This window comes from Rattus rattus, chromosome 9, assembly GCF_011064425.1.
Source record: "Rattus rattus isolate New Zealand chromosome 9, Rrattus_CSIRO_v1, whole genome shotgun sequence".
Taxonomy (NCBI): Eukaryota; Metazoa; Chordata; class Mammalia; order Rodentia; family Muridae; genus Rattus; species Rattus rattus.
Window position 1 is genome coordinate 68,091,322 of NC_046162.1, and position 12,987 is coordinate 68,104,308.

The 12,987-nt window shown below is 52.2% G+C and overlaps 1 protein-coding gene across 2 annotated transcripts in view; it reads right to left on the reverse strand.

The window, feature by feature from the left end:
* Positions 1-3,700: 3,700 nt before the first annotated feature.
* The window catches only part of Sap30bp (SAP30 binding protein), a 34,040-nt gene continuing 24,753 nt past the window's right edge, over positions 3,701-12,987 (reverse strand). For both annotated transcript variants that reach the window (XM_032913516.1, XM_032913515.1), the window contains 6 exons: positions 11,094-11,185; positions 10,211-10,271; positions 9,833-9,884; positions 9,010-9,068; positions 6,382-6,466; positions 3,701-6,122 (listed from right to left, as the gene is read on the reverse strand). In XM_032913516.1, coding sequence (XP_032769407.1) covers positions 5,941-6,122; positions 6,382-6,466; positions 9,010-9,068; positions 9,833-9,884; positions 10,211-10,271; positions 11,094-11,185 — 531 coding nt within the window. In that variant the 3' untranslated portion in view covers positions 3,701-5,940. The remainder of the gene's footprint in view (positions 6,123-6,381; positions 6,467-9,009; positions 9,069-9,832; positions 9,885-10,210; positions 10,272-11,093; positions 11,186-12,987) is intronic.

Sequence of the window (12,987 nt, forward strand, 5' to 3'; positions counted from 1 at the left end):
TCTTAAAAAAATCTCTGTACCTGTGTGTGCTCTGGTGTGTGGAGGTCAGAGGCCAACTTCGGGTCTTGGCTTTGCCTTCCGGCTTGAGATGGTTTCGTCTCGCTAGCCACTGTGTACGTCAGGGTAGCTGGCCTGTGAGCTTCCGAGATTTCTCCACCTAGGAGGGCTGTGATTACAGACACCTACTCCTTGTCATGCTGGGAGCCTGAGCTCAGGTCCTCCTGTCTGTGCGGCAGGCACTTTACCCACATAGGTACGTTTGGGTTTCTCATCTGTATTTCTACTGACCATCTCAGTCTTTCCTCCCTCTCCACTCCGGCATGAGCTGAGAAAACCCACTACCGTATCTCAGACTGATTCGCCTGGGAAAACGAACAGCAGTGTGTGTTAGGTAGTCTGTGACTCAGTCCTTACTGCCCGGGCATGTCTAACCTAATGGTTTCCTTTTGAATCCGTTTTGATTCCTAATTCCTGTTACATACAACGCCTGACCACGTCTTCCTAATCTAGTTTAGCTTTTCCTTCTCTACACTGACTTTTTTTTTCCCTTCAGGATCAGAGTCTTGGATGAGTCTAGTTTTGCCCAGTCAGGGAGACGCTTGCTTTTCAAGCATGAAAAATAGTGCTCACAGAGAAGCTGAGGGTTCTGGCCTGCTCCTGTAACCACAGGGGGTGGAGGCAGGGGGCTAGCTAGTGTAAAATCCTGTCTCAAAAGGAACAGTGGAGGGCCGGCTGGATAGATCTGTGGACAGAGGTGCCTCAGGACCTGAGTTTAATCCTGGAGCTCACCTAAAGGTGGAAGGAGAAAATCATCTCCTCAAAGTTGTTCTCTGATCTCCACATATGTACCATGGTATGTGCGTGTACACACACCCACACACACAAACACGTGCGCGCGCGCACCTGAAGAGTAAGAGAAAAAATGCATTCATGGAACTACTTGTCAACAGGGCCCGACCACTACAGAGGGAATTCCCAGCATGACCTCATCTTTTTCTGAGGACCCAGAGAAATCCCTGCTTAGACGAACACCTTTATCCCCGTCTCCAGCACAGTCTGCCCTCCACTCCCTGGTCATTTCCTGCTATGAATGTACACATCCAGTGTCTGCTTCTTGGAGCAGAGAGCGCCTTCCTCATTCACCTTTGTGACCCCAGGAGAGCTGGGGTCACAAAGATGAACAATTGGACCAGTCGAGTCTTTGGGTTTCCTGGGAGCCCACTTCCATCCTTGAATCTGGAATCAGACGAGCTGCTATTCCCTCTTCTTTCTTTGTATATATAAAAAAAAAAAAAAAAAAAAAACCAAACAAAAAAAACCCGGAAAAACCAGAGCCAAGTTTTGAAAAGAAAAACCACAGATTCTGCTATTCCTCAGAGGAAATGTTATCAAAGATAATCGTCATGGGGACACAACGCTTGTTCCTCTGAGATGCACCCCAGCTCCCCGCTTCAGTTTTCTAAGAATCCAGTTCCCTTCCTGTACACTAGAGAGGTGTCTGTTCCTCTGCAGGGCCCCGGCTTTCTGGGCTGATCCGATTGGTTTCTTCACGTGCAGGGATTCGTGCTTTAGGTCTTGAGGAGCGGATGCTCTCCTTCCTTCCACATGTGGGGTCTTGGGGACCAAACTCAGGTCATCAGGCTCGGTGGTAAGTACCTTTATCAGCTGAACTATCACTTTTAATTATCAATTTCAGGATTAGGACCTGATATTTTGTGATTTTAGTGGTAGCAAATGCACACTTCTCCCTTTCTTCTTTTTCTTTCTTTTTTTTTTTAAATTTTGTTTTATTCAATACAGGGTTTCTCTGTATAGCCCTGGCTGTAACTTGCTCTGTAGACCAGGCTGGCCTTGCATTTCGAGATCCCACCATCTGTCTCCTGAGGGCTGGGATTACAGACACGCACCATCACCACCGGGCTCATAGTTTTCTTTTTGGAAACCTCGCTATGGGGCTGGGGATATGGCTCATGGGTTAAGAGGACTCCGGCTGCTTTTGCTGAGGACCGGGGTTCAATTCTCAGCACCTATTTGGAGGTTCACAATCTTCTGAAACTCCAGTTCCACGGGACCTGAAACACTCTCTGGCCTCCATGGGGAGACCCTCATGGTGCAGAGGCGTATATGAAGGCACCTTTACATACAGTAAAATAAAAACAAGTGAGAATATGAATTGATTTTATTTACTCAATAGTTTACAACTCACTGCAGGGTTTTTTTGTTTTGTTTTTGTCTTGACTGCTGGGATCAAAGGACTGCTCTCCACACTGCCCACTTTTACATTTAATGAAATGAGGCAAGTGGAGAAATCTCTTCCAAACGGCTTTTTGACCGTGTCTCAACCTCCCCAACACCATCCCATCCCAATAACTTTGAGCTGAGCATGATGGGTGTCACACGCCCGCACCCCGGCTTTGGTGGGTCCCACCACGCCCGCACCCCGGCTTTGGTGGGTCCCACGCGCCCGCACCCCTGGCTTTGGTGGGTCCCACGCCCCGCACCCGGGCTTTGGGGGTCCCAGGGCCCCAAGCACCCCCTTTGGTGGGTCCCAAGCGCCTTTGCCCTTTTGGCTTTGGTGGGTCCCACACGACTGTATCCCCGACTTCGGAAGCTGAGATAACAGCTGCAGACTGGAGCCAGATTGGGTGATGAGTTCTCTGCCAGCCTGAGCTACACAATGAGACCCAGCCTCAAAAACCCAACAAGTCAACAACAAAAACGATCAAGATGGCTCCTAGGCTGGGGAGTCGTCTTTGTTTTCTGGAACAAGCTTCTCCACTCCCATTTGGATTCTGAAATCAGCCCCTTTCTACAGAGCCTGTTGTTTGTGGTGTGGACCCAAGATCTGGGTGCATTGCTGGAGTGTGATGTTCTTAAATAGCACAAATACCCGACCTTCCATGAGTACCAGGGAGCTAGCTTTTCTCTTCCCTGTCCTTTATCTTCCTCCTGCTTGTTGGACTGCATGCTCTAGCACAGGGCCACAACCCCAGTTCCTATTACTCCCTAGACTCTGGATAACTTCCTTCTTCCTTCCAAGGACTTTATTCTAAATTACTGTGTCTCTGTGTGGACATGTGCATGTGAACACAGGCACCCCAGGTCTGTGTCATGGGGTCCAGCTGGAACTGGGGTCACAGTGAGACACTGGACGTGGGTGCTGAGAACCAATCCAGGGTCCTGGAGAGCAGTGCGTGCTCTCTACTGCGCCACTGCCTCGGATTTTCTCCCTAACTCCCACACAGTGAGGCACATCGTCCCCACTGTTCTCACCTGGCTCTCCCGGAGATGACTCCAAATCCGTCCACAGTGCCCCACATGAGAGCAGGGCATACGCAGGTAATAGCACACACCTATAGTCCCAGCTGCTTACACCGACACAGGAGGATCACTTGAACCCGGTTGTTTGGAGCTGACCTTGATTGTGTCCAGGCGTCATGTGTGTGTGTGTGTGTGTGTGTGTGTGTGTGTGTGTGTGTGTGTGCGTGCGCTCGCACACAGGTGGAGCTTGATGCTGGGGTGCTTCCCAACTTAAATTTCGAGGAGGGGTTTTCCTGCCCCCCCAGCACACATGTAGCCCAGCTTCTGGGGCACTGGGATCCCTGTGCTTGTGTGGCAGCACTTTATCCACAAGACCACCTCATTGTCCCAAAACTCTAAAAAAAAAAAAAAAACCAAAACCCAAAACCAAAGGCAGGCATGGTGGTGCACAGCTTTAATCCCAGCACTTGGGAGGCAGATGGAGGAGGATCTGGTCTACAGAATGAGTTCCAGGAAAACCAGGGCTGTGATAGAGAAATCCTGTCTCAACCCCTAACACCCCCGCCCCCAACAAACAAACAAAACCAAACCAGGTATGGAGGTACACCTGTAATTCCAGCACTTGGAAGGCAGGGGCAGGAGACTCACTTGAGGCTACTCTGGGCTGAACCTCTCTCTCCTCTTCACAAGGGCCTGGAGCCTGGGATTAGTTCAGTGGTAGAACAGGGAGTCTGGGTTTGATACCAAGTACTACACACTACGACTCTAATATATAAAAGCGTAAAGCACAAAACAGCAGCGGCCTGCCCATCACTCGCCTACAGCACAGGACCACTGGCAACATTGGTGGGCTTTACTCAAGCAAGGCTTGGTAAGCCAGTCACAAAGAGCCTGGGGCAAGCAGTGTCAAGTGAGTCAGGTGACCACAACCTGAGGTGTTGAGCAGCCCACCACTCTGTGACGGCTCCTGCCCACTCGACTTCTGGGTCACAAGCCTCAAGGTACACCTGTGGGGGTCACCCAGCTTCTGAGCGTGCCCGAGGAGGATTCCGTCGATTAGGGTAACAGCGGGACACACATTACATAAATGTGGGTTGCAGCAGTCCCTCGGTACAGGATAGGAGACTGAACCGGCAGCAGTGAGAGTCTGGAGGTCCCCAGCATCCCATCCCCACAGATCCCTGTAGAATTTGGGAATGTAGCTCACTTGGCGTTTGCCTAGCATGCAGGAAGTCCTGGATCCGATCCCTCAGACCATACAAACTAAGTGTGATGATTCATGTTCACAATCCCAGCACTCAGGAAGCAGAGGCAGATCAGACGTTCAAAGCCCCGCTCAGGAGACCCTATCTAATTAGTTCTTGGTGGGGATGAGGCTGGTTTCAGCTCAGCTTTGTGAAGCTCAGGCCCCTCATGAAGCCCTTAGGTAGTGTTTTCCGAGGCTCCACAGGACTGGTTCAGGGCTGCTGCAGACTGGACTCGAGCCAAGGTGTTGGCGTCCTTGGTTCATCTCCCAAGCTGCCTACTCAGACCTGGGTGTCCCGAGCCTCCTGCAGGGTAGACCTTTCTGGAGGTACTCGGGACACATGCAGTCAAGGACAAAAGGGGACGACAGTAGTGACAGGGTTTTCATTTTAGGGTATTTCACAAATACCCAACACAACCTTAGAGGCCATCTCTGTTGGTCCCATGGAAGCAGTGGGATCCTTCACAGCCCCACTTCCTCCTTTGACACTCAGTCCTTCCGCTGAATGGGAGGGAGAGCTGCCAGAGGGCACGAAAGACAAGCTTCCCTCCGGTGTCGGGCTGGCGAATGTTTGGGCCCACAGAGTGGCTGCTGGTGCTACCAAGGGCTGCTGCTGGGTAGAGATAACGACATAGGAAGGGTGGGGTGGCAGACCTTCCCCAGAGCAGCGCCTTCACACAAACAATGAGCGGCAGCCCTGGCCAGAGCAGGAGGTGATTCATCTCCCCCACTGCGTGGATCCTGCTGGCCACACTCACTGGGCACTGAGGGGCTGGGGCGGCCTTGGCCAGGTGCCCACACTTTGCTCCTGCCCTGGGCAGGTTGGGAATCACCCAGCCCTCTGTTATCTGGCCTGATTTCAAAAGCCTGGGTGTGTATCAGAAGCAGTGTGGGGAGTGTTTAACTGCACCCAAGAGAGCAGCGGCCCCTGTTATTGCCTGAGAATTGTTCAGACCTGGTTTCTGGATCAGGAGAATAGGAAAATAGACAACGGGAAAGGTTTTGTGTGTGGCCCCTCCTTGAGCTCCCACCTGCACACGCCCTGGGCATACACTGGGAATGACCATGGCAGCTCCCTGGGCTACCCCTCTGAGTACTCCCGTGGCTTGTCGGCCATTGTTCATCCTGAGCAACAATCCTGACTGTTACGAAGGGCACTAGAGCTTCAGGTTTGCAGCGTGGGAGAGGCCAGTGCACCTGACATGCCAGGACCCAAGAAGCAGTACTTTTAATTGGGTGAGACCCAAGAGGTGTACGCACAGACCCTGTCCAATGCACACACTGCCTGTGCTGTGACGTCCTTCCGGCTGGCATGTCAGAGGCCCCTCTTGGAAGGCGTGTGGGGAGTGCGTATCAGTCCCGAACAGAGGCACCTCCCAGTGGGTGGAAGATACTGGGCTGCACAGTCCTGCCAAGTCCTGGGTGTCCTCTGGTCACTGCTTGGCCTTCTTCACGATGGTACCCACGGCAGAAATGACAGTGGTCTTGGAGCCGCTGGCACTGGTGGTGACAGTGACCACTGCTGGCAGGGTGGCTGTGGTGGTGAGGATGGTGGGCTGCGCTATTGTCGTCACGGGGATGGCCGAGTCCCATTTGCTCTTCCTCTTCTGGGCATCTAGAGGTGATACAAGAGAGGGGTCAAGATCAGCACCAACCAATAGGACCCCAAGGGCAGGGCCCCTTTCCCGGCAGGCCAGAGGCAGGCTTAGGTCCAGGAACCCAGAGGGAAGTCAATAATCTGGAGCCTTCTATGCTCACACTCGGCAGAGTAAGCAAGGCCAAGCCCGGCACAGTCCCTCTCTAGACAAACCCAGGAGCCTCCTGCTCTATCTGGAGGCCCTGAGGTGGTGCAGGATGGGATGAGCAGCCTGTACCTGCGACAGCTGTGCTGGCAGTGCTGGTGGTGGTGGCCGTGGCATTGGTTGTGGTGCCTTTCTTGGTGCCTGTTACAAACTCAATCTGGAGAGGAGAGAGGACAATAAGACCATTGCAGAGACATGTGTCCATTTCCTGTGCTGTCCGTCCATCTGTCTGCTCCCAGGGCACAAGAGTTCGGCATTAAACAAAAGAGGCCCTGAAAACCATCTTGGCTGGGAGCACTTGGGAGAGTGGGAGGTGCCTGAGGGGCTTTTGTCACTCTTCCAAACACTTTCCCAGCAGATGTGGGGTCCCTCCCAGCATCACAAGTTACCACACACGACCAGCACCCAACCCACTGTCCCCCTAAACCAGCTGCCAGGCCTCTCCTCCTCACATCCAGGAGGAAGTGTATCTTCTGCACAGAAGGACAGGTGTGGTCCCCAGACCTTTGTTAAGCCTAGGGTTTAGGGGGAGAGGAAGAGAAAGAAGGGGGAGATTCATTCAATGGTTAACAAGAAACTTGGGGCTGGAGAGATGGCTCAGTGGTTCCATCCAGAGAACCTGAGTTCGGTTCCCAGCACCCACATGGTGGCTCACAACCATCCATGCCCTCTTCTGTCACAGGCATACACACATATACATAAAATACATACGCACGTTTTAAAAAGGGACAAGAAACCTAGTTCCTCCCCCTCACACCACTCCCGCATTCTTGGCCACAAAGCCTCAGAAAGGGTCAGTTACACCCCCAGGCCTTGCAGCCCTCAGCCTGGAGGTAAGGGAGGCTCCTGTGGGTCACAGCTGCTGTGAGGAATTCAGCCCTAACCAGAGTAGGAGGGGGTGTATTCTCATGTCCTAACCAGAGTAGGAGGAGAGCAGGAGGAGGTGTATTCTCATGCCCTAACCAGAGTAGGAGGAGGTGTATTCTCATGTCCTAACCAGAGTAGGAGGGGGTGTATTCTCATGTCCTAACCAGAGTAGGAGGGGGTGTATTCTCATGTCCTAACCAGAGTAGGAGGAGGTGTATTCTCATGTCCTAACCAGAGTAGGAGGAGGTGTATTCTCATGTCCTAACCAGAGTAGGAGGAGGTGTATTCTCATGTCCCAACCAGAGTAGGAGGAGGTGTATTCTCATGCCCCAACCAGAGTAGGAGGGGTGTATTCTCATGCCCCAACCAGAGTAGGAGGGGTGTATTCTCATGCCCCAACCAGAGTAGGAGGGGGTATTCTCATGTCCCAACCAGAGTAGGAGGGGGTGTATTCTCATGCCCTAACCAGAGTAGGAGGAGGTGTATTCTCATGTCCTAACCAGAGTAGGAGGTGGTGTATTCTCATGTAACCTAGGAGGGGGTGTATTCTCAGAGAGTAGGAGGAGGTGTATTCTCATGTCCTAACCAGAGTAGGAGGAGGTGTATTCTCATGTCCTAACCAGAGTAGGAGGGGGTGTATTCTCATGCCCCAACCAGAGTAGGGAGGGGTGTATTCTCATGCCCCAACCAGAGTAGGAGGGGGTATTCTCATGTCCCAACCAGAGTGGGAGGGGGGTGTATTCTCATGTCCCAACCAGAGTAGGAGGAGGAGGTGTATTCTCATGTCCTAACCAGAGTAGGAGGGGGTGTATTCTCATGTCCTAACCAGAGTAGGAGGGGGTGTATTCTCATGCCCTAACCAGAGCAGGAGGAGGTGTATTCTCATGTCCTAACCAGAGTAGGAGGAGGTGTATTCTCATGTCCTAACCAGAGTAGGAGGAGGTGTATTCTCATGTCCCAACCAGAGTAGGAGGAGGTGTATTCTCATGCCCCAACCAGAGTAGGAGGGGTGTATTCTCATGCCCCAACCAGAGTAGGAGGGGTGTATTCTCATGCCCCAACCAGAGTAGGAGGGGGTGTATTCTCATGTCCTAACCAGAGTAGGAGGAGGTGTATTCTCATGTCCTAACCAGAGTAGGAGGAGGTGTATTCTCATGTCCTAACCAGAGTAGGAGGAGGTGTATTCTCCTGCCCTAACCAGAGTAGGAGGGGGTGTATTCTCATGTCCTAACCAGAGCAGGAGGAGGTGTATTCTCATGCCCTAACCAGAGTAGGAGGAGGTGTATTCTCATGCCCTAACCAGAGTAGGAGGAGGTGTATTCTCATGTCCAGCTGACAATCTGGGGATCGTGAAGCTCCTGGCAGACCCTCTCTGATGACACTGCTACAGAAGTGGTGCTTGGTGTCCAAATTGATGGCTTATGTGGCTCTCAGACATGAGATCCATAGGAACCCACACAAGCTGGCTGTGGAGGTCAGCTCTGCAGGCCAAGAAATGCACAACCCAGAGTAGGCCTTAGCCTCACTCTCAGAAGGAAAGCTACTTCAAATCAGGCTGGGAGGCATCATTGAGCCATAAGAGGCAAAGCCCCCAGGGCTCTGCAGTGGGGTAAGGCAGGGCACAATGCCGGGGACGCCGAGCCTGCCACAGCTGAGCAGTGGTTTCCATAGACAGCCGTCTGCTCATCACAGAGGCCATGGCCAAGGATGCTCAAGGCCTCACCAGACATGAAGGGTAGGGGTGGCAGGGAGCCTGGGAAGCGGACTCTTCCACTCAGCAGCAGGACCTGCACACCTCACAGCACCTCCGCCCCAGGGTCAGTCATTACTTACTTTCGTTCTCTCCTTTTTGGCCTTTTCCAGTTTGTCCATTTCAATCTTCTGGGCCTTGGCTGTGGAGACATGAGCAGTGTGTGACTGAGGAGGTCACTGCCTTGACCTTGCATTCCTCATACTGGCCTAAAGGGCTGCATGGGCTCAGCGCTGGAGCGGGTGAAGTGTTAGGCCCTGGTCAGCGTGGACCATGGCCTGGTCCAAGGGTCTGGGGGCTGCTCCTGAGCTTCATTCACAGTGAACGACCACCCTACTGACTAAGGAACGCTAGATACAGAATTATATTGTAAATAGAAATATTGGGAACTAACTTAAAATAAGGCAAAACTTGTAAGGGCCACATATACACACACTAATGAGCCAGGACCTGGTTTATAAGCTCTGGGCTTGTGACGGGGACTTACAGGTTCAAGGCTCAGGCTGTGAAATTACTCCCAGCTCTGTGCTGTGTTCCCTGGCCTTAGAACACACACCTCCTCTGCCCCGGGCATTCTGGCCCCTGCACCTCTCCAAACCTTGCTCTAACGGTCTCAACAGGGCCTTCCCAATCTTTTGGCCAGGTCAGGCATTCTGCTTGCCAAAGGTTTCCGGCTCTGCTCACATTAATTCAGTGCCATCAGTGTGGGAGTTACTATTCCATCTGTCTGTACTGTGTCCAAGTCTTGCCAGCAAGGGACACGTTCAGTCTTGTCCACAGAAGCCCTGTAGACATGGCCCGGCACAGAGACCCGGCCTGAGATATGGGTCACCTAAGTCACTGTCTGGATGGACAGACGGATGGGTGTGTGGATGAGTATATAAACAGAAAGCTAACAGAGGTTACCCAATGCCTCATAGTAGGAGTCTTCAGACCAGCCGTGGGGATCAAACATATCCTGCAAAGAGGAGGTTAAACTGTAGTCAGAGCGACACCACAGTGCACAGGAGCTGCCTAGGCCGGGGCCCCAGCCCTCATGAAGGCACAGGGCTTCAGCCGGCTCCCTGATCACCAGCCACAGAGCCAGGAAGCTCCTAAGAGCAGAGTAGGAGCATCCGCTCAGCTGGTGGCAGTGGCACAGGCCCAGTCCTGGCTTCTAACTGGTTGGGACCCAGAGACCAAGCCTGTCACTGGCATCTGCCAGACTACCAGCCAAGCCACTCCACAGACGTTCCATGGCGTGAAGCCACACCCACTACAGCAAGCTCCACCCCCTGTGCGCACCTTTGGGTAGTTGGTGCCCAGCTCATCAATGGCACAGAACTGGATCAGTTTCTCGTAGATGCTGAAAAGGGAACAGAAGAACCCATGAGCAGGCTCTGTACTGGTCCCATATCCTGTATGGAATCAGAACCACCGGCTCCTGACCGATGACAAAGGGATGAAGCCTTTTCACCCATCACTTCCACCAATGCAGCCTCCTGATGGGACGCCTGCCTCCTCCCCAGACAGGCTGCAGCTGGGGCCAGAAGGAGGCGGTCGAGACAGCATCTGAATGCTATGTCTACTGTAGATGCTTCTGGCCTTCAGTTGGCGTTGGCATGGGCCTCCACACTCAGACCACAGAACTGGCTGGGCTCAGTCCCTGCTGACACAGGGCGCATCCTGCCCTGGGTGTTTTACTAGTTTGAGCATTTGAAAGAATAAGCCTGGGACACAGCCAGGCAGGGTGATGCACACCTTTAACTCTAGCACTTGGGGGGCAGAGGCAGGTGGATTCTGTGAGTTCAAGGCCAGACAGGACTACATAGTGGGATCCTATCTCAAATACCTCGACACAACAATAGACCCAGACACACCTTGTCCCTAAACCCTTCTCTATGAGCCAAAGCCAAGCTTTCTGAGTTGGAAGAACCTCTCTGGTGATTGATTACCTTGTTGAATGTCCTCCTTTAGGACCAGGGTGGGGAGCAGAACCCAGCCAGGTCTCTTAGCCATCATGGTGGACTGGTGCACACCTTGAACCTGTATTTTATGAGTAAATCTCTGGTGTGTCTACCAGGCACCTAGTATCAGTGGAAGTCTAGGTGAAGCCGCTTTGGGCTCTCCTCCCCTGCCTTCCTTCACAGGTTTTCCTGATCCCCGTCTACCGTTTGTCTTGCCTCACCTGGGGTTCCGGAACTCCTTCTTCCTTTGGATGATGTAGTTCATATCCATCCCCTCCTTTATCTTCCGCTCATAGAGCTTCTGGATCTTATCCTTTGGAGGGGACAGAGGGTAAGCTTCACAGAGCCTATCCCCCACAATCCTGCTGCACCCCAGCCATCTAATGCCTGACTCCAATCACAGTCTGACCAGAGGTAGGTACAGGCAAATCCAGCCCAAATCGGTCTGTTTGCATGGCTGATTTCTCCTGAGCTAGTCTTGATGGTCAGTGTAGAGAGTGGGAGAAAGGTCAAGTCAGAAGTCACTGGAAGCCTAGTGACAAATACAAAACTGTGTATCATCTCCCAGACACAGAGGAGTGCAACTTCTTAAGAGCTGATGAGCAGCCCCGAGGCGCAGGAGACCTGGGAAAGTGTCATCACCTCGGAGGAGGGAGACAGACTTTTTTGTAGTTGGTCTCAAATTTCCTAGATGCCTTTAAAAAAAAGGTGGTGCTTGGGATGGAACTGGGGCTTCACTGCAGGCCAGGTGCATGCTTTGCTGCTGAGTCCACCTTTGAATGTCTTTCTGTGGTGTCTGGAAGAGCTGGCTCATGTCCGTTAACTGAGGGTCACAAGCAAGGATTAGGATCTAACCTCTCAGCAAAATCCTTCCAAGGACCCTGGCCTAGGAAACAAACAAACAAACAAACAATTGGCAGCATCCAAGCTGGTGATACAGGCCAAAGGGACAAAGCCTGTAACAGATGCTGTGCTGGCTGGGTTTTATCAACCTGACACCAACCTAGACACCTGGGGAGAGGGAATTCTAATTAAGAAAATGTCTTCTGGGGGTTGGGGATTTGGCTCAGTGATAGAGCGCTTGCCTAGGAAGCGCAAGGCCCTGGGTTCGGTCCCCAGCTCCGGAAAAAAAAAAAAAAGAAAAAAGAAAATGTCTTCTGACTGGAGAGATGGCTCATCGGTTAAGAGCACTGACTGCTCTTCCAGAGGTTCTGAGTTCAATTCTCAGCAACCACACGGTGGCTCACAACCATCTGTAATGGGATTCGATGCCCTCTCATGGTGTGTCTGAGGACAGTGACAGTGTACTCATACATAAGTAAATAAGTAAATCTTAAAAAAAAAGAAATAAAGAAAAGAAAAAAAAATGTCCTTGTAAGACTGGTCTGTAGGCGAGTCTGTTCTGGTTTTTTTGTTTGTTTGTTTGTTTTTTTGTTTTTTGAGCCCAGGCTGTCCTGGAACTTACTCTATAGACAGACCAGGCTGGCCTCAAACCCAGAGGTCTGCCTGTCTCTGCCTCCCGAGGGCTAGGATTGAAAGTGTGAGCTCCCAGTGCCCAGTTTAGCTGGGTTTTTTTTTTTTTTTTTTTGGTTCTTTTTTTTCCGGAGCTGGGGACCGAACCCAGGGCCTTGCGCTTCCTAGGTAAGCGCTCTACCACTGAGCTAAATCCCCAGCCCCTTAGCTGGGGTTTTTAATCACAGCAATAGAATCCTTAAAACTGATGGCTTCAATGTCACCTGCTGCCACCAGTGAAGAAGCCCAGACTCAACTCAGGGCAGAGCCTCCTCTGAGAAGAGAGCTCTGAGCCAGGAACAGGATTCCTGTTCTAATTCAAGGGCCAACTGTGGCTTCCCTGAGGGAACACTTCGCCTGCTAGAGGAGGGAAGGACTAGAGGTCCTGGTAGTACCCCCAGGCACCTTTTAGAAGAGGTGACCACTCCCCCGGTCAGAAGGCCAAATCCAGCTTCCTGCTGAGACAGGCGTGCTGATGCCTGAGAGGTCTGCAGAGCAGGTGGTTACCGTGGAGGGAGAAGCTGGCAGTGTGGGCACTGCAGGGAGCCCTTCCACAGAAGGCTCAGCAGCTTGCGGTGAACCCTGCCTTACAGCTGGTCTATC